This window comes from Python bivittatus, unplaced genomic scaffold (assembly GCF_059951505.1).
Source record: "Python bivittatus isolate LINGU-HERP-01145 unplaced genomic scaffold, Pbiv_v1 ctg000480_np1212, whole genome shotgun sequence".
Lineage (NCBI taxonomy): Eukaryota > Metazoa > Chordata > Lepidosauria > Squamata > Pythonidae > Python > Python bivittatus.
This window is the reverse complement of record NW_028277075.1, coordinates 63,066,650-63,088,185: the sequence shown is the minus strand read 5'-3', so window position 1 is coordinate 63,088,185 and position 21,536 is coordinate 63,066,650. Positions and strand designations below refer to the sequence as shown.

Sequence of the window (21,536 nt, the reverse complement as noted above, 5' to 3'; positions counted from 1 at the left end):
CGCAGCTGGATGCTGGATCTGGACCAGCAAAATTTCTCTGGAAGAAGGAGAAATCATGGAGATTATCCACATGATTCCAGACAGCCACTACTCATGAGTAGACTGCAGAAACAGCCATTTTGCAGTGGGCTTATGAGTGGAGTGGCTGGGAGTTGGGATTGCATCAAACTCACACTCGCAGAGCGGCCTTTCATGGACATTAAGCTCGACCGAGCCTCATTTCTTAATCACTTTTTTGGATTATTAATTTTTTTGTTTTTGTTTCTGTTTACTGGAGAGATTAAGACTCTTTGGACCAGCCAGGTTTTACTGTATTCATTGGGTAAGTTTCCTCCTCCTCAGAGGACGATAGTGTAAATTTGATTTTAAACGTTTTGAAAATCTATGATTTTTTGGACTATGCAGCAAAAGAGTGGTTAATATATGAATTTTGGAAAGTTAACAACAGATTAAGGGGCTAGAGGGATTTGGAATTATAGCTTTGAATTAATTAGAAGATATTTTCTCATGAGAAAAGGGTGACTGTTTTGGTTTTTTTACAATAAGGAAACCTTGAAGGTTGGATACTAGAGGGAGCTAGAGGATAAAGAATATGGAGCAGACATCTATATTGCAAACTTTTGAATATCTCTCAATTAAGTTTCTTAATAGAATGGATCAATTGCTTGATAAGATGGACAGAGTGTATTATAATGAATTTATAGAACAAGAACAAAGTGCAATGGATATCTATGAAATTACTTGGAAAGGAAACTTAAATTTAATACAAATGGATCTGATGGATGACTTATTCCATAAAGAACATGTACAGATATCCCCAGGAAACTGATCTGGATAATTCTTGGATAATTCTTACCGGATATACAAAAGAGCTCTGTTAAGGTCTTGAAGGACTTCATTACAAGTGACAAGCAAAAGGATAAACTCTGATTATTGGATATACAAAAAAAACTTGTTAAAGCTCTCAACGATTTTTGTCTTGAAACACAGATGACCAGCAAACCTCTTTCTTTGAAGGGGTTAAAGAATATTTGTTAAAAACTCTGGGAAGGAATGCAAGGTTGGTTGTTGGATCAGGGCTAAAAAAGGAAAATAGTTATATCTGGTTGCCCCATACTGGACTTTTGCTGACCAAGAATGATTGATGAAGCATTTGGATTTTGTTTTTTGTTTGTTTTTTTTCTTCTTAAGGGATGAGCTATAGGGAGGAGAGATTATGTTGTATTTAGATATGGTGACAGGCTATTAAAATTGTCTTTAGTTGCTGGGGTGAAGGGGGAAGTTACCTTTTTCTTTTTTCTCTTTTCTTTCTTTTTTCTTTTCCATACCCATCCCTTTTTTTTCTTTCTTTTGTATTTTTCGGTTTGTATTTTTTGTATTTTGTATTGGCTTTTATTCTTTTCATTTATAGTTCTTAATAAAATTATTTGGGGAAAAAAAAGAAAGAAAGAAAAACTGCATGGCATCCAGGTAATTACCAGGAATTATCCTTAACTCAAGGGTGTCTTTACATTTTTCCCCATCTTCCATTATTAGATCACCTCATATTTTATGTAGAGAAAGGTTCTGAGATATCTACATCATTATAATTTCATATAAAAAACACACATTCTCTCCCCCATATATAAAAGTTGAGGTGCAACAATCAGGAAAGAGCATTTTAACATATCAGGAATTGAATTTGGACTAATTGGATTACTGTGCTTTTCTGGAAGCCACACAGATCTTTAGATCTCTATCAACTTTCACAGCCAATCTGACATGGCTTTCCTAAAAGAGAACCTTAGTCAGAGGTACTGCCAGCATGTAAATCTCTATTATGACTTTATTTCTTGAAGGTACCCCCATGACAGACTTCCACTTTGGGAGTACATGGAAGTTGAATGATCCAACAGAAGATTGTGAGGATCCTATACCACCTCCTCAGAACAACTGCACTGATGAAGATGTGAGGATTTTCTTTCTTGTTCTTCTGCTTTGCATTAGTCTTATTTGCAAAACGATTCTAGAATCTTAAGTTTAAAATTTATTAGTTGCCATTTCATAGTAAATATTTCATTCTCTCCCAATCTACTCCACAGCTATATTATAATCTTGGGTTGGAATCTAACTTTGGAAGGGCTTTTGTTACTTTGTAAAGTACCTTGATCTAATCTAAGATATAATCATGAAAAATAAGTTTTTGTTTTTGTCTTGCTTGTTTGTTTGTTTAGGAAAAGGCCCTATTGTAGAAGGAAATAGTTTCATAAAATCTTTTGCCTCCTTTTGTTTTTCCATGTAGGATATTTGCCAGAAAATACTGACTGGTTCTTCATTTTCTGAATGTAATGATATTGTGGGGGTGAACAGCTACATTGATGCTTGTGTACATGACTTGTGTCACTGTGAGGAAGTTGAAAAATCATCCTGTCTCTGTAATACTTTTGCTGAATATTCTCGGCAATGCGCTCATGCTGGCGGGCATCCTCAAAACTGGAGAAGTCCAAAACTATGCCGTAAGTGTATACTATTGCTAAACAGTGGCAAAATTGATTTGATTCTAATCCATTGTTTCTCAACCTTAGCGACTTTAAGCTGACTAGGGAATTCTGGGAGTTGAAGTCCAGACATCTTAAAGTTGCTAAGTTTGAGAAACACTGGTCTAATCCCTCCCTCTAGACTTCATCAGGAATCTTGATTCAGATTCACTTTCTAGTTGATAGCATGGAAATTAAAAGATACTGCCAGAACAAAAGAATATAAAATTGGAAGGTTGTAAATATAGCAGCTAATGGATTTCTACCTTGCAATAGAATACAATAAATAAACATTACAAATAAAATATTACATTTCACAGATTTCTCTAATTATATATTTATGAATAGCTTGAAGGGTCAGCGAAAATGCAAATCTCATCTTTCCAGACAATGCACAGTTCAAAGGAATTGGGAAAGTCACAGACTACAACACATAATCACTCTTCAGAAATAGTAAAACAAATCAGAGCACTATTCTTTAAGCAATGAGATGAAGAATGCAACAGGATGAACAATTGGATATACAGTTGTGTTTGGCAAGCTCTGTTTTTCTGCTCACCTACTCAGCTATGATGGGAAACAGCTAACTGGGTTATAAACCATCAAGGAACGATGTTCTTGCCTCTATTATTTCTGCTTCCAAGAGGTCCTCTTTCTTGAATGATGAAGCATCAAAGGAAAAGGAGAGAAAATCTCAGAACAGATGTCTGTAGTTGATACATATAATCTCCGCTGAAAAAGAATAATGGATGTATATAAACTATAAGCTATTTGGCTAGGTTGGCAACCATACAAAGACCAGAAGTAAATGGCATGAAATATATGCAAAAAACAAGAGGCATGTGGTAGGATGTGATGTGTAGGTCACTTTAATTTAAAAAAAGGTCTCTGGAAACATAATAGATGCCAATCAAAGCAATTAATCATGAATGGCAGATGCCATTTGGGGTGTCATCCTGGATTAGTGCAATGTGCTGCACATGGGGGATGCCTTTGGACACTATCCAAATGCTGATAGTTTAAAATGTCGTGTCCCCCTTGTTAGCTGGCACGGGTCACCAGGAAGCATGATACTTGTGCTGTGGGCCCTGCATTGGCTTCAAGTAGGCTTCCAAGTGCAAATTAAAGGGCTGTTTTTGCTCTATTAAGTCCTATATTCTTGGCACCTAGATATCCCCAGGATGCCTTCTTCAACTGGAATTTGATTGTACCAAGAGAAACTGTTTTGATTCTCCCCATGAAGTAAGGAGAACTGAAGCACTGAGGTGCTACTTTTCCATGGGAACATGCTCTTTGGAACAGCCTTCTGGCTGAGAACAGGCCGATCCCCTGTTTTCAAAAGATGCTGAAAACCAAACTCTTCCAAAGAGCTTTTGTGGTAGGCGCGACTGCTGTGTAGATTTTTGCTGTTTGTTGGTTTTGTCTTTGATTTTGGTTGGGATATCATTATTATTATTAATGTTATTAGCATGCAATGGTCATATTATCATGAACGTCTTATGTTATGTATCTTTGTTAACTGCTGAGAGTTCTATTGGATTATGGCATGTTACAAGTTGAATGAATGACATGGTGTACATCACTGACAGTGATTTGCTGTCAGGCATCTTCTTTTAAGCACAATATGCTGTATGGAAATTGAACTGGTCTTACTGTTCTTTTTTTTCAGCAATGTCATGCTCTTTCGGTATGCAGTATCAAGAATGTGGATCACCTTGTGCGAACACTTGTACCAATTCTGAAAGCTCTCATGTCTGTGAAGATCACTGTGTAGATGGCTGCTTTTGCCCACCTGGTGAGCTTCCATCTTCATCTTAAACTATTTTGTTGCCGAGAGGCAAAATGGGAGGAGGTACTGCTGTGTACATTGTACTGTCTTTAGTTCCTGAAGGAAAAGTGGGAGTGGGGGGGTGGGGGGTGGGAGGGCATGCCACAGATAAAATAATCAGTAAAATAGTATACACTGCCTTCAGTATCTACTGAACAAATATGATATATATATGTTTGAATGAAAATGAAATGAAACCATTCTGCACATGTTGAAAATTCTCATTTTTTCCCATAGGAACTGTTTATGATGACATCAACGGCAAAAACTGTATCCCCTTTGAGCAATGTTCCTGCATTTATAATGGAGAATCCTATGCCCCAGGGACAACATATTCAGTTCCATGCCGTTCCTGGTAATTTATACATTTTGATACATTCAGCCAATGTTTTGTGCAGGAATCTAGCTTTCATCTGTAATTTCAATGTTTTTGATTTGTGATTCCTAGTATTTGTGATTTCTAATCTAATATCTTTAGATCAGAGCCTAAAATTTGTGATTCTCTGCTGGATGTTTGAAACTGGCAGGGTAACTAAAGAACATTAGTTAACTGATGAACATACTGTTAAACCAAAACTCTTTAGGAGAAAGAAGAAAATAGAATACTGCCTTTTGCAGGTCATATAATTCACTACTGTTCACTATGACTGACAAATGCTTTGCAAGTTCAGAGACAAAAGTTTTTACACACTTCCAGCTATTACCCCTTCTAGTAATTGTTCCAACTGCAGAGTGGAAGAGAACACATCTTTTTTATCAGCTGATAAACCTTCAAAAATCTCAAATAGGATTGCAGAATATTGCTCAATCACGATTGCAATAAGGAAACATTGGGTTTAATTAAGCATTGTTATATCATTCCATGCTGGAAGGTAATTAGCTATATTTTTCTCTTTAACATTTTAGTGCATAGTTTCATGTTGATGCTTTATGCTGTGTTTGGTCTGTGACCATAAATAAATAAACCTACATGTAAACACTTCCTGCTCTTTGATTCATTCCATTAGTTTCCAGGGAATGAAGCTATGATCATGTAGTAGATCATGGTTATCCTAGCTTTTGAATTACAAGATAATATTGATTGACTCAAGAAAAGGTATCTATAGCTACACATTCAAAGTGGAGTCTTAAATGCTACCATAGCAAAATAATACAAGCTAATGAAAGTACTTTTTCTTCAAATGTATGTCCCTAACTTTGGATTCTCTTTCCTCCAGTTTTTGCAAGGGGGGTGAGTGGAACTGCACTGAACTTCCGTGTCCTGGTATTTGTTCAATAGAAGGAGGATCGCATATCTCCACCTATGATGGAATATGGTATAATTTCCATGGAAGCTGTACTTATATTCTATCCAAGGCAAGTAACCTAAGATTTAACATTAGCAACCATATTTTCATCCCACACATAGGTTCACACCTAAATCTGAGCTTCTATCTCTGGTATTATAAAATTAGAGTAATTGTTCCTGATGTTAATCCACTGCTATAGATATCATATCACAAGTTTATCCAGGTTCTATTTCTAGATTCTATTTCTATCTTGCTTTTTTCCCTATGAAATGCTAGTTTTCTTTTAGATTTGTACATTAAAAAGAGGAACTTTGGGAGATGGGGAAGAACTTCACCAAGCTATTGTTTCCTTTCCAGGAGATCTAAATGATAACCATTTTACTCTGATTAAATCAATTATTATATTGAATGTGATCTAAAAAGTAGATAGAACTCTGCATGCTGCTCAATAAAATGGTATGATAATGAAAACAAAATTAAGCTAGTTAGAAAGAAGCTGAACAATTCTAAAAATGCCCTAAATTAATCTGGCTATCCACTCCTCCGTCTTAATAAACTTGGTTCAATGTTTAGTATTATGAAAAAGAAAATAAATGAGAATTTCCTGTTCTTCCAACAGGACTCAAAGTATTCCCTTTCTCTGTAAGATCCACCAAATTCACTTTCTATGACTAACATCACCTCTCTAGAAGTTATCCCAAAATATTTCTAAAATAGCATACTTGAAGTCAATCCGTTGTGTCAGTTATTTTTTTCCTGGTTGGTCTCCCCTAGATTTGTGAAGAAGAAGCCTTTACTGTTCTTGGAGAACTGGGCTCATGTGGCTTGACAGAGACTGAGACCTGCTTAAAAATGGTGGCTGTGAGCATCAATGGAGGACAGACTGTAAGAACCGGAATGAGTCAAAATTCTCAGATGCCATTCAGTTCAGAATCTGCATATAATCATTGGGCTTGCCTTCCAGGCTAAGAAATACCTTTTTCTGACAAAATAATGACATATCTAAGAAGCATAATTTGGATTATGTATAGCAGTTTAATTTCCTTTTCCTCTTGACTTGTTAATTTTAATAATTAAATCAAATTAAATAAAAGTTTATTTAAATATGAATTTATATGTGAGAGTTCTACTTAGCACTTGTAATGTCCCTCCCTCCCTCCTTCCTTCCCTCCCTTCCCATATAATTCATTTATATTTATATTTATATTTATATGAATAAAACTAACATGTAGCTGCTAATGTATTGTTGAGAAAAACAAAATGAAAAGACTATGAGGAATTGGACATAGTGGTCTTGGAAGTAGAATCTGCTCACAAAATATTCTCCTCTAAGAATGGGAAAGATGACTTTCAATAGTTTCTGCAGTCCCCTAAAAACCTGCTTGGAGAGTTGAAGGATACTTTGAAACAGCATAGAAAATGTCACAGTAGATGGCCAAAAGAATTGTTGGTGTGAATTTGCATCCAATAAAAGAGATGGTAGCTATTTTATAAATCCTGTGTAGGTATAAGCTAGCACACCTTCCCAGGCTGTATGTCCTCTCTAATGAAAGGACAAGAGAGAGTTAAATATTAACCGCTTTGAATCACACACACACACACACACACAATCTAAATCAACATAGCACAGAGAGACTTATTTCCTTGGATGTTCATTTCCAGTTTGGTTTGTTGTTAGAGTTTTGATGTTCTCTGCCCTTTCCATGTATGAGTGGCTTTACTGCATGCCCAGCCTGTCCACAAATAGGGTAGGATTTTTGATGATAGATAGAGGTACACAGAGATGGAGATAGATAGATTGATATGACTTCATATTTCTGTTTATCAGTTTCTGAAACCCTGACACAGTTTATCATCTCATTGATTATTTCTTCTTTGTTTTTATTCACCAGAGTGTTGTGATCAACCGTGATGGCAATGTATATGTTAACTGGATGTATACCCAACTGCCTGTCTCAGCAGGTATGTAGCTCATTAGAAATGTCTGTGCAGAAGGAAAAGTTTGAATCTTAGAAGTACTCAGCATATAACATTTGGTTTGATATCAGATTGACAACTAAACTTGCTGTTCTGGAAAAGGAATTCCTTTTGGAAAGGAAAGGTCACTATCCATGCATGAATCCTGGTCAGTCTCTGAACACATACAGCTTTTAAAAGACTTTAGAAACTTCAGCTGCACAGATTAGGGCGACCAACTTATTAAGGGACCTGCCTCAATAAGCTTATTTCACTTGTACTTCACTGGATCCCCAGTTTGTTTCCAGTCACAGTTCAAATTCTTGACAATATCCCTACTATCATATTTTCCTAAGCTTTTGATGGACTGTCATTTCTCAGGTCCATGCATATCAGCGGAAGAGCTCACATTATTGTTTCTGTTGGTATCACTACAAAATCCTCAAAGATTGGTTAAGCAGTGGTATATGCAGTCTGACCCACATCTTTAAAAAATTCAGTCCACCAGTGAACTATTGAAAAGTCAGATTTTTTAAAAAACTACCATACCAGATAACTGCAGTGGTAAATCCTGTGCAGCCTTTATCCATTTGAGTGGTTTGGGAGCTGGGGTAAAACCCTTCTACTTTAAGCAGATCTCATGTTACACTGGTGAACTGGTTAAAAGAATACAGTAAAGTTGGTAACTAAGGAAATGAAAATAGTGATTTTTGAAAAGTTGTTACTGACCAGGTTTTAACCTGTGACTTGTAGAACGTGAGTCAAGAGTAACAGCCACTGTGCTACTACAGCTTTATTGTAACAGTAGCTGCAGCAAAGAACCAAACCTCAGAAAATAGAGGAAAAGAACTTTTATTTTGGACTGGTTGCTGTGCCTGCATATAGGTGTATTTTGGTGCTTTCACTTTGTAAATAGCATTAAGGTTTTCAAAAAGTCTACCTGCCCACAAAAAGAAAAATGATTGGTGATTGCTTTCCCACCATGGGCAGGGATGAAGGTAAAGACACAGGGCAGTCAGCCAGTGGGACACCTTATTAACTGTGGGTCCAAATGGAATAGCTGGCCATGACCATAGCCAAAGTTGAAAAAAAGGCTGATAACCAGGAAAGGATGTTTAAAGCTAGCTTCATTTCTAGCCAGTTTATAGATGGGAGACAAGCTGCTGAAGGCTGCCATGTGAAAGAGCCTACAACATGCTAGGCTCAACTGATTGAGTGAAATGTGCAGGGCACACCACATCATTGGGGTGACAGTTGAGCACATGGTAAAAGTAATTATACTGGTTCCTGGTTTTTATCAAACCTTGTGCATGTCCAGCTGAACCATATTCTCAACTCACCCATTTGGTGCTAGCACCTGAATACCCAGGATTTACCTCTTCCTCTCCTGAAGAACTGCAACTGCTGATTTATTCAGAATGGCATATTCTTTCCCCATAGCTAATGTAACAATCTTCAAGCCTTCAACTTTCTACATCATTCTGGAAATAAATTCCGGCCTTCAGCTAGTGATTCAGATTGTTCCTTTGATGCAGTTATACATTTATCTGGATCCATCTTTCCAAGGGACGACCTGTGGTAAGAAATATTTAAAAATTATGTGTCATTCCTAGGTTCAAAGAGGATATTTGGTTATTTCTTCATTATTCAAATTATTAATTTCTTTTAAAGGTCTCTGTGGCAACTTTAACAATCACCAGACAGATGACTTCAAAACCCTAAGTGGATTGACAGAAGGAACAGCACCCGCATTTGCTAATACCTGGAAAACTCAGGCTGATTGTGTCAACATCAAGCAGAATTTTAAGGACCCTTGCACCCTGAGCATTGAAAATGGTGGGCATAGAATGAAAATTATTCCAAAAATAGCACTCTTTAAAACAATCCTTCACAATTTCTTCTACGTAGCTGCTGAAGAAAACTCAACCGAGATCTTACAATTGGGGAGAGGGGAATGGGACTGAAAACAGTGCATTAATAAAGGGAGTGAAAAATCAGAAAATGTGCAAAGCAAGATCATGTAGGCACAGTTTGAGAAAGAATTGGATATATCTGAGATAAGTGGACTTAAGCTTCTTTTACTTATTTTGCTATAATGTAAAAATTGGAGCTAGACATGTAATCTATGATAAAACTTGCCATGCATCTCTACAGAAATGGTCAAAAGGATATGGATTTATTGCTTCTCTTTTTAGAAAAATACGCCCGTCATTGGTGTGGACTCCTGACTGATCCTGAAGGACCTTTTGCTAAATGCCACCTCATAGTGAATCCAAAGGCTTATCACACGGTACTATGATTGCCAATTTTAACAGGCTAGACTTTTAAGAACATCGGCAAGGAAATACATAATTATAATTAATTATAATTAATTAATAAAAGAAAGGGTTAGAGACCATCATCCTTTAGGGGAGGATTGAGCAAATGTTGTTTGTGGCCAGAATCTGGTGAATTTCAGTAGTAGATATTGCAGAATGTTCTGGGAGCATTCCCCCCACCCCGGCACACCCAGCAGATCTTCCTGAAAAAAACAGACTGAATTTCATCCATAGAGCCAGATTTGCAATATCATATATTATATTGCCAAAATGATCTGAAATCATATTAAATCACTCTATTAACAAAGCCTGGTATACCCAGGTCTGTGACCTACTTGGATGGAGAATACTTTGACTGGGAGTTTGACAGACTGGAAGGATTGCAGCTGAAATCTAACTGGATGTAAGATTTCAATTTGGTGGCAAGAAAGAAGTAACAAGAAATGACTTGGAAAGTATCATTTGATTAAGAATATGCTTCCCTTTTCTAGAACTGTATGTTTGACACCTGCAATTGTGAGAAAAGTGAGGATTGCATGTGTGCTGTCCTCTCTTCCTATGTCAGAGCCTGCAAAGCCAAAGGAATTGACCTTTCAGGTTGGAGAACCAACGTCTGCTGTAAGTACTGTGATGAAACCATTCAGCAAGGAATTCTAGACCATGATAAACTTTTCTAGTGGTGCAGCAAAGGAATGCACTTTTGAATACAATTTTAATGCTAATCCCCAGATCTTATGTTTGAATTTCTAAGAAATGAAGAATTTCTGATGGCATTGCTGCCTTCATTACACCCATCCCAGATAGTTTGGGATGTGCTCCATTCAAAGATGATTTTTAAAAGCTTCTAAAAATTACTATTAGATCAAATTGTAGTAACCCAACTATAAGGCTGTATACTTGGAAAACATACATAGGATGATTTTCTATTTTCCCTGTTTGTCTATTTATTGCAATAGCTTGAAGTTAAAGTCCTCTCCTTCTGCATTAATTTATCTGGAATCTGGATATATGAAGAATTATCTATGTATTTGGTGCAGTAGACAAAGCTGTGCTCTGTGGACTTTTTAAAGAGGGATTTTTTATTTATTGTGGCACCTAAACTGTGAAAAGTCTTCTGACAACTGGTATTAGGAGATCCATTCACCACTGAGTATGCAATGAGCACCTTAACAACACATGTGGTATAGATTCCATCTCCATTAGGAACGTACACAAGTGCAGTTTTCATAAGGGAGGCTGGTTTATGCCTGTTGCCACCCTAATGGGTAACACATTGATTCAGGACAAGAACAAAAACCTTCTCTGTGGGCTTATTGAAAAAAAAAAAATTATAGGGATAGTCCAAGAGCGGGGGAAATTGTGTAGTAACAGAGATGGGAAATTCTGGCTTTATCGGTTTCAGTGTCTCGGTTCCAGATTCTCTGCTCAAATTCAGCCAAGGTTTTATCAAAGCTGAAAGTGCATATTGCTAGAAGAGAAAGGCCACAGTATGCCAAATCATGGTTAATTGTCTTCATAGGGAAGAAACAAACCTACCAACAAGGTTACTGCTTTCCTTTTAGGTTACTAATTTCCAGATACATCCAAGAAGATTGCAACATTCTTATCAAGAGCTGTGGTTTAAAGAAGCTTTTGATGCCTTTCATACCATATTAATTGTTACAGGCTTTTCTCATAACTTTTTATTATTACTTTTTTAATTTGCAGTATTTGATATATTTTCTTATGACTGCTCTTGGACTGTACATAAATAAACTCTAAACACTCAATGCTGTTCTAAAGGGGGTGTGCTTAGTTCCTTCTGCTTTCAGCAGAGGTGTGGCTCTGCATATGTTGTTATTCAGTTAATCTGTGCGGTACTCTCGTTTTGTTATTTGAGCTTTGTCAGCAAATTTGGGAATCTTAAGATCAAAAGGCAGAGTGTCAATGTACAACATGAATAACTAATGTTTTTTGTTTGTTTTTCTTTCTTCAAGCCAAATACACTACTGTGTGTCCCAAATCCCAGAATTATAGCTATAGCATTAGCTCTTGTCAATCTACTTGCCGATCATTGAGCGAACCTGATATTACCTGCAATATCAAATTTGTCCCAGTTGATGGCTGTACATGTGAAAATGGAACTTACATGGATGATTCTGGAAGATGTGTGCCTGCTAACAAATGTCCCTGTTATTACAGAGGAACAGCCATACTTTCTGGTGAAGTTTACCATGAGTCTGGCATTGTATGGTAAGGGGATTCAAGTTACAAACTAAACTTGGTTATCAGACTATATAGAATAGTATCAGTCTCTAGAATGCTTTCCTTTGGTCCCAAGTGTTTTTGCTATTAAGACACAAGAGCGCTGCTTAAATACATAAAAAGTGCAGCATTTGGAAGAACTAAGATTTATTGACACATATGAGTCTATTTTCATGTTAAATACTTCATGTTATACCTGCATTATGATCAGCTATATTGTTTTTGAAGAGTTTTTTTAGGGCAGAATTAATACTTTGCAGCTTCCCAGCTCAGAAAAGAAATCTTGTGAATTCCAAGATAACATAAAAACAATAATCATTCCCATTTCTTTTACTCAGCACCTGTAATCAAGGAAAATTAAACTGCATTGGTGATGGCGATTCTGAGCCAGGTAAGGCATACATACAAAATTACACACATACACATTTTTTGGTCCATCTTCCTTTTAAATTTTAACCAGCCTAGTTAAAGGAGAATTATGTGACAAAGATAATCCGGTGGGGGGGGGGGAATATTTTAATATTAGCTACAATCCTGAGCATGATAGTTGGAAGCAAGTTCTGTTGCGCAAAGTGGACCTTACTTCTGAGTAAATATGCACAGGTTAAACTGCAAATTAATATTTTAATGAGAACCATTTATCTTGTAGATGGAATGACAAAGAATGTAATTATTACTTGGATCTACATTGAGTCTATTGCCTAAACTATATTAGTGATTTCAGTGTATCTAAAAATGATTAAATCAGTAAGAAGACAGACGAAATTGATGGTAGAATTCCTTTTTTATCAGAAGTGCTTGGTATGGAAAAATATAATGTGTTGAGAGATGAGAAGTTGTATCATTCAGAGGCTGGTAGTGTCCTTTTTAGAAATATTTCTTGGCTCTAAATTGCATACAGAACTAAATGTTGGTTTTCTTGCAGTTTTTTTGGAAATATTACAGGCAGAATGGATTCATTTTGGGATATATCTGATAGTGACATGGATTCAACCCTGATCTATCTTTCTTTCTTTCTTTCTTTCTTTCTTTCTTTCTTTCTTTCTTTCTTTCTTTCTTTCTTTCTTTCTTTCTTTTCTTTTCTTTCTTTGTTTTGCCTGAATGAGCAGAGTCAATAGCAATTGCAGGTTGGTAAGACTTCAACCAAATGAATAAAAGTAGTTCCCAAGACCTCACAAATCTTCTGCCCAGTTCTTTTAACCCATGATATCTAAACCTATCTTTTCATCTGGTACACCAACTTTTTCTCTCTTCTGAATAGTTTGTAGCACTCCAATGGTTTACTTTGACTGCAAAAATGCCACCACTGGCAGCAAAGGAGCTGAATGTCAGAAGAGCTGTCACACTCTTGATATGCATTGTGTAAGTATTCAGGCCCTATCTAAGAGACTGTATTACAAGTCAGAAAACAGTTCCCTATATCATGAAGTCATGAACTAATCTTAGAAAGTCACTCTTTCTAAGATCACTCTCACCTTCCCCAATTCCTTCTACTAGATTCTACTGTTCCAAATTCTTCAGTGTCCAGAAACCCAGGGCTCATTCATTCAGAATTCTGGTATATTGAAGCCTACCATGTATATGCACATATACAGACAGAAGAGCTTCTGGGTATGCACCAAAGCTATTAATTCAGGTGGTCATTCCCTGTTGACAAACACAGGCTTCCTAGCTGAATTGACACCAACATTGTGTTTAAATTGAGCCACCCTTATTTAAGCTGGACTGGAGACAAATGCCAATTATTTGACGGTTTATTTGCTCTCTCCTGAGTCATCTTTTCTTCCTGATGCTTACAGTACAGCCCACAGTGTGTCTCTGGTTGCCTATGTCCAGACGGGCTAGTGTCAGATGGGAAAGGAGGCTGTATTCCTGTGGAAGAGTGCCCATGTATTCACAATGAGGCCACGTATCAGCCTGGAGAAAAGATCAAAGTTGACTGTAACACTTGGTAAGCATTTGCTAGAGAACAGCGTACTTCTTGTTACATATGTATTCCTTATATGTTCCTTAAGTAAAATTGCCATGTTGTTCTTGGAGGGGAAAATAAAAACACCAACAACATAACAAGTTCAAAGCAATCTGGCAAGAGCCATGGTACATATTTCACATATGTACCTAAAACTATAATATAACTATATAGTGAACAAATTTATGTATATATTTATTATCTGTAAATGTATTTTCTATTTTTCAAATTATTTTCTTTCTTCGTTGTTTTGCATAAAATTCACATTAGATAAGTACAAATTCAATGCCAAAACAACAACAACAACATCTTGCAAAAGATAAATATAGGTCTTCTCCCCAGACAGCATCTGCCATATGGTTAGATTGGCCCTGACCTTGCTTGCCTTCCAAAGGCTCTAAAGACATGGCTGTGTCAATATGCCGGGGATCCAGCTATGGTTTGGAGCCCACTAGATGGCTATATTGATTGATCCATGACTCACACTTGCCTGTTTGTTTGTTTTTTAATGTTTTCTGGTTTTAATTTTGGCTTTTAATGGGGTTTTTAATTTGGTTTTAAAGGAGGTTATGGTATTTTTTATTTATTTCTGTATTTGCTGATCGGTTGTATTTTTTGGGTTGTTTGTAGTAAGGTGAGCTGCCCACTGTCACAGATATGAGATGGGCAGCTATACAAATTGAATACATAAATAAATAAAAATACTAAGCAAAGACTTTCTGACAATTATCTTGCTGTTAGGGCAAGGAAACACGGAGCTAGGATTAATCATAGCTGGAGGTGACAAAATAATTATGGTGATAAACTTGGTTATGGGATACCTAGATTCTGATCCATCTTCAGTCATGGAAGCTCACAGGTTTACTTTGCTCCAGTCACTCCATCCCAATCCAGCTTGTCCCACAAGGTTATTGTGGGGAAGCATGGAAGGAAGGAACACTCTGTACACTGCTTTGAAAAGGCAAGCTATACATTGAATGAATGAATGAATGAATGAATGAATGAATGAATGAATGAATGAATGCAATAATTCCCATTTGCACCATCTGTCATTGAAAAGCATAGCTGGATATGGAAATGGGTATTTTTATAAATGTATAGCCCATCTTCTTTATAAACATATGTGCAAAGCAATTTACCTTGTAAAAATACTATAACATCAATGCTTGGTATGAAATTCTTGGGAGACCCCCAGAATTCCCAACTTTTAAGGCAGGAGTTGTAATAGCCACACTTCAGGAGGATACTGGGTCAGAGAAGGATGCAGTATAACTTCATAATCAGTCAGTCAGCAAACTTTATTGTGGAATATTGATCTTCATAATCAATAGCAATGAGAATCTTATTGATTCAGAACAAATCTGAAAAATGTTGTACATTCTTTTTCCATAGTGTAGGATAGCAATTTTTTATATATTTTAATTAAAGTTGCTTTAAAGAATACTTTACATTAACATTCAGTTCCTTGCATTTTTACTTTTCTAGTTTCTTAATTTCTTAAATGAAATGCCACTTACTCTACTCTTTCCATTTTTCTTCCCTACCCCATACTCTTGCCTCCTCACATATAATCTGTGATTAGTTCATGAGCTAATCATTTAGCTGAGCTCTACAAAACTAAAACATGCTGTAATAGATAAATACATAAAACTGCTTTTATGGGTGCAAATAGAAGAATTATTCTTGAAATGCATTTTCCCTTTTCTTATTTTAGTGTATGTAAGAACAGGATGTGGCAATGTACCATGGAGGCATGCCTAGCAACCTGTGCTATTTATGGAGATGGGCATTATATCACCTTTGATGACAAGCGTTATATATTCAATGGGCAATGTGAATATACACTAATGCAGGTATCGAGCATTGCTTTCTTGTTTTCTCCGGAGAAACTGTCTGGATCTACCACAGAAGGCAGTAATTGTTGTTTTTTTTTAATTCTACACCCTTCCTTCTTAGGATTATTGTGGCCAGAATAGTTCCACTCAGGGGTCATTCCGAATCATCAGTGAAAATGTTCCTTGTGGCACCACTGGAACCACTTGTTCTAAATCTATTAAAGTTTTCGTGGAAGTGAGTAACATTTCTGAAGCATTGATGGTCCACCATGAATTCACTAATCTCAGAAAATATCTTCCAAAACAACTTTATATAATTGAAAAGGAAGGTATTTTGTGTGTCTTATTCAGTCCCCCAAACTTCATGCAACTACTTTGGTTGAGCACATGGGGTATTGGGATTCTCATATAACCACGCCAAATTGTATTGGAAATGTAGGCAAATGAAGAGAGATGTGCAAAATGGTTTAATTCTTGTGCAAAATCAAAAACAGAATGTCAAATATCCTACTGAATATGTACAATTCCTAGAGTTTCCTAAAAATGCCCTTTGCATTCCAGCAGTTTTAAAGACACTAAGGATACAGTTTGGAAACTAGTTAGCACAAAGATGAATTCATTTAAGGCACTAGATGTAATAGATAGAAGGAATTACCTTGGGGAACAGGAGGAAGAACTGCTGCCAAGACAATGGTCAGATAAAAGAAACCTAAGTCCAGGACAGAACTGTAACCTGAGAAAGACCTTCCCTAGTTCTCATGAAGACAAAGGGAGAGAGGGGGAAAGTGGATTCAGACTTGCAAGATTCTGTTTCTATAATCTTATAATAAAAGTAGCATTAGCCTGCATGAGTTTGGTTTCCTAGTCTGATCTTCCTCAAAGGGCTGATACCTCCATACTCTATACACTGTTGCTGTACTTATGCCCACAGAGACGCAAGGCAGTTCTTATTCTGGAAGGTCCCATGCTGTTCACCCTGTTCTATATATTGTTTTTATTAACTGGATGATCAGTTATGCAAATGATACCTTGATATTTATTTAAGGAAATATTCAGCTTTTATCTACCATATTGGCTAATAAATCTATAAAGTTACTGTTGTATATACTTTGTTGATAAATAACTCAAAACTTGACTTTGGAAAACTGTCATTGTTTCCCTATTATTTGTTTCACTCTTCCAGAACTATGAACTGATACTTACCGAGGAGCACTATGAAGTGGTAAAAAGAGGGAGTGGAGGTCAGCTACCATATATGATTCACCAAAAGGGTATCTACTTAGTGATTGAGACTAAGAAAGGACTAATTATCTTATGGGACAAGAAAGCAAGCATATTTATCAAACTCAGTGTAGATTTCAAGGTGAGATATTGTTTAAAAGTCAGACGTATGGTGTCTATTCATTTATTTATTAAAGAGTTTTATATGGCTGCCTGATTGGCACATGACTTTGAGTGGCTAACAATCAACAAAATAATATAAATATAATTTAAAACATCACAACAACAGCCCCCCAGAGTCATTCTGGAAAATGGGGTACAAATAAATTAATAAAATAAAATATCTAATCTTGGGGCAGGGGGCATGTTCCATAAGGCAGATACTACAACAGAGAACGCATGCTTCCTAGATCCCATTAGATGTCATTGTTTAATGGAAAGGACCTGGAGTACATTCACCCTGCCACACCTTGTGGGACAAACAGATAACTGGAGGCAGTTTTAGAGTGGAGAAGGAGGAAGGCTGGAGTAGATCATTGAAGACATTGTCTAGAGCATTGTTTCTTAACCTTGGCCACTTGATGATGTGTGGACTTCAACTCCTGGAATTCCCCAGCCAGCTATATTGGCTGGGGAATTCTCGGAGTTGAAGTCCATACATCTTCAAATGGCCAAGATTGAGGAAAAACTGGTCTAGAGTGACAGGCTCACCTATATTTTCCACAGTTTTTTAAAAAATGTCTATTCATTCCTTAGTTCCCTAGCCCTCTATCTAAAGCCCTAGTCAAAATGGTTTAAAATTAAAAGCACAAAACAATTAAAATGTAAGGATGGATCCATAGTCATGCATGTGTAATTGGAATAGTAAAAATTGTCTTCTCTGCCCTGCCTTTTTTACAGCAGCTCCTCCAGCTCTTTAAAAATACCACATAGTAAGCTGGGATCCTGCTGAATCAGAAGGAATTCAGTTCTCATTTAAAAGCATTAAAAACCACACCTCCCATGGGTAGAATTCCTTAGGTGTTCAGCAGCAACTGACATAGATGGATCTAAGTTCTCATAAAAACATCCATCTAGATTTTATCTAGACTTGTAGTTTAAAAAGTCCTATTCATGGTGGAGGGAAAGGAAAGAATCCTCAAAAACTGTTCTAATAGTTGAGGAATCTTCCACAATGAAGTGGGACACGGGATTGCAGAAAGAAGTGGGAAATTGGTGAAAATTGTTCCCCTATAGCTTGCTTCAGCATCTACAAGATCAAAGAAAAGGAATCCTTCTACTGAGGAAGGGGGGTGGGATAAATCTGCATCAGTCTTTTTGCTCCTAAGTTAATGCTTCTCATAAATGAAACAAAACAATACATATTGTCCTTCCTTCCTTCCTTCCTTCCTTCCTTCCTTCCTTCCTTCCTTCCTTCCTTCCTTCCTTCCTTCCTTCCTTCCTTCCTTCCTTTCATTTACAACACATATATGTTGATTTCTTTGATAATTAAGTAATAATTGTTTACCAACATAATTCAGTATACATAATGAACATGATAGTAAATGTTTCAAAATTTAAATATAATACCACATGTATTTTTTTTTTCCTTTTATTGAAAGGCTTAAAATAACTGCAGTGAAAACAAAAATAAAGAATACTCTAAGACATCGGATTAATATCCTCAAAACTAGAAGAAATGAACTTTTCCTATTATAAATGATCATTAGAGTTGATGATATGTTAATTAAACAGAAAAACCAAGCATTAAGTGGGTTGCACATGCTCTAGAACTCAATCAATTTATATGCTTCTCTCTACAGGGTGAGGTCTGTGGGCTATGTGGGAACTATGATGGAAATGGAAATAATGACTTTACAACTCGGAGTCGGTCTGTAGTAGGTAATGTGCTGGAGTTTGGAAACAGTTGGAAGGTATCGCCCACATGTCCTGATGCCAAATGTGTCAAGGATCCGTGCTCCAAGAATCCCTATAGGAAAGCCTGGTCACAGAAGCAGTGCAGCATCATCAACAGTGAAGTCTTTGCTGCCTGCCACTCTCAGGTACACCAAATCCTCAGGGCAGATTTTTTACAGGAATTCATTCTGTCAGATGACAATCATGCCTGCCTGCCTGCCTGCCTGCCTGCCTGCCTGCCTGCCTGCCTATGCAGCTGCTAGTCTGAGGAGTTACAGCTCTGTAAATTAAACAGGCAAAGTTTCCATGGATTACAATGAGTCATTCTGTAGGCAAGTAGCATGCAGAGTAATGTAACTGGGACTTATCTGGGAACGGTTTGATCCAGCTGGCCCTGAGGAAGTGGACCGGGTCCTCGGGGCTGTTAGTGTGCCTACCTATATTTTAGATCCTTGTCCCTTAGGTTGACCTTAGGGTGGATACTGGCAGTGGTTAATTCATCCTTGCAGGAAGGGGTGTTCCCGAAGCCTTTCAAGGAGGCTTTGGTCCACCCCCTCCTCAAGAAACCATCACTAGATCCCATCCTTCTGGACAATTTTCATCCAGTTTCCCACCTTCCCTTTTTAGGAAAGGTGGTGGACAAGATGGTCATGCGGCAGCTTCAGAGGATCCTGGAGGAAATGGATTATCTGGACCCCTGTCAGTCAGGGTTCAGGCCCAGTTATGGGACAGAAACAGCATTGGTCACACTTTTGGATGATCTCTGACAAGAGCAGGATGGGGGTAGCGCATCCATCCTTGCTCTTCTTGACCTCTCGGCGGCTTTCAATACCATCGACCATGATATCCTTTTGGGTCGGCTGCAGGAGTTGGGGCTGGGTGGCACAATGTTGTGCTGGTTCAGCTCCTTTCTCCAAGGCTGAACCCAATCAGTGTTGATAGGGAGCGAGAGGTCTAGCCCCCGGCCCCTACTGTGTGGGGTGCCACAGGGTTCGGTGCTTTAGCTGCTCCTATTTAACATCTACATGAAACTGCTGGGTGAGATCATCCGGCACCATGGGATGAGGTATCATCAGTATGCTGATGATACCCAATTATACATCTCCATCCTGGGTGACCTAAGTGATGCTGTGACTACCCTCTCATGGTGCCTGGAGGCTGTAGGGGCCTGGATAGGGGACAACAGGCTTCAACTGAACCCTGGTAAGACGGAGTGGCTGTGAATACAGGGAGCCTCAAGATCCCAGAGTTTATTATCTTTGTTTCTTGATGGGGTCGCACTACCCCAGACAGACTCAGTGCGTAATCTGTAGGGTCGTCCTGGATTTACGACTCCTGTTTGAAGAGCAGGTGGCAGTCATGGCTAGGAGGGCCTTTGTGCAACTTCGTGTTGTGCGGCAATTACGCCCCTTCCTCGATCAGGAGGGCCTCTGCACAGTCACTCATGGCCTGGTCACCTCCTGGTTGGATTACTGTAATGCGCTCTACATGGGGCTACCCTTGAAGAGTATCTGGAGGCTACAGCTGGTGCAGAATGCGGTGACGCAGTCAATTCTGAATGCCCCTAGGTGGGCACATATAACACCGCTGTTACGCGAGCTGCCTTGGTTGCCAGTCTGCTTCCGGGTCCAGTTCAAGGTGTTGGTCATCACCTTTAAAGCCCTTCATGGCACAGGACCAGGTTATCTGAGGAGCTGTCTCGCCCCGGTTATTTCAGCCCTCCCCACTCAGTCCAGCAGAAGAGGCATGTTGCAGACCCCACCGGTCAAGGAATTTTGACCGGTGGGGTCTAGGCAGAGGGCCTTTTCTGCTGTGGCCCCCACCCTATGGAGCAATCTACCTCCTGAGGTCAGGTGTGCCCCCTCTCATGGCCTTCAGGAAAGGGGTGAAATCCTGGCTGTACCAGAAGGCCTGGGGGCCGGATGGGGGCTCACACCAGTGGAGGTGGCTTGTGGGGTGATTGACTTTGCCCCCCCCATCATCTTGAATGTTTTTAGTATTTATGTACAGGGTTTGATTTTTAATGGATTATTTATTTAACTATTTATGGGGGGATTTTTAATTGTTGATGGGGTTTCTGATTTTAATTGTGAGCCACCCAGAGTCACCCACTGGGGGGAGATGGGCGGCATACAAATAAATAAATACATACATACATACATAAACTGAAGTTTAGCATAGTACTGTATGCCTTTTACAAAATACCAAGGTGGTTTCAAAAGAGGAATTTTTCTCAGGTTCTCAGCAGCAGAGGAAATGCTTAAATTTCTCCTTTTCACCTGCTGGGATCACATAAATAGTCAATTTCCCGCTTCAGTTGATGCCATCCATGTTTTTAAGAAACCTCTATGTTAAATGCACAGATGTATTTAACTTCTAGTTCAGCTTCTCTCAAGTCAATGTTTTGACCTCAAGTCAATGTTTTGCACAAGTTTTTGAAAGAATTGTCACTGGAAGATCAAGA

At 38.0% G+C, this 21,536-nt stretch overlaps 1 protein-coding gene across 1 annotated transcript in view; it reads left to right on the top strand.

Moving 5' to 3' along the window:
- Window positions 1-21,536, top strand: part of LOC103058562 (uncharacterized) — a 68,465-nt gene that overhangs the window by 10,082 nt on the left and 36,847 nt on the right. Inside the window, exons 6-24 of the mRNA XM_088145098.1 lie at window positions 1,839-1,948; window positions 2,282-2,495; window positions 4,186-4,311; window positions 4,582-4,699; window positions 5,562-5,700; window positions 6,408-6,518; window positions 7,526-7,595; window positions 9,030-9,167; window positions 9,261-9,425; window positions 9,785-9,879; window positions 10,399-10,525; window positions 11,884-12,139; window positions 12,490-12,542; window positions 13,413-13,513; window positions 13,951-14,102; window positions 15,835-15,973; window positions 16,077-16,190; window positions 17,139-17,318; window positions 18,979-19,218. Coding sequence (XP_088001224.1) covers window positions 1,839-1,948; window positions 2,282-2,495; window positions 4,186-4,311; window positions 4,582-4,699; window positions 5,562-5,700; window positions 6,408-6,518; window positions 7,526-7,595; window positions 9,030-9,167; window positions 9,261-9,425; window positions 9,785-9,879; window positions 10,399-10,525; window positions 11,884-12,139; window positions 12,490-12,542; window positions 13,413-13,513; window positions 13,951-14,102; window positions 15,835-15,973; window positions 16,077-16,190; window positions 17,139-17,318; window positions 18,979-19,218 — 2,648 coding nt within the window. The remainder of the gene's footprint in view (window positions 1-1,838; window positions 1,949-2,281; window positions 2,496-4,185; window positions 4,312-4,581; window positions 4,700-5,561; window positions 5,701-6,407; window positions 6,519-7,525; window positions 7,596-9,029; window positions 9,168-9,260; window positions 9,426-9,784; window positions 9,880-10,398; window positions 10,526-11,883; window positions 12,140-12,489; window positions 12,543-13,412; window positions 13,514-13,950; window positions 14,103-15,834; window positions 15,974-16,076; window positions 16,191-17,138; window positions 17,319-18,978; window positions 19,219-21,536) is intronic.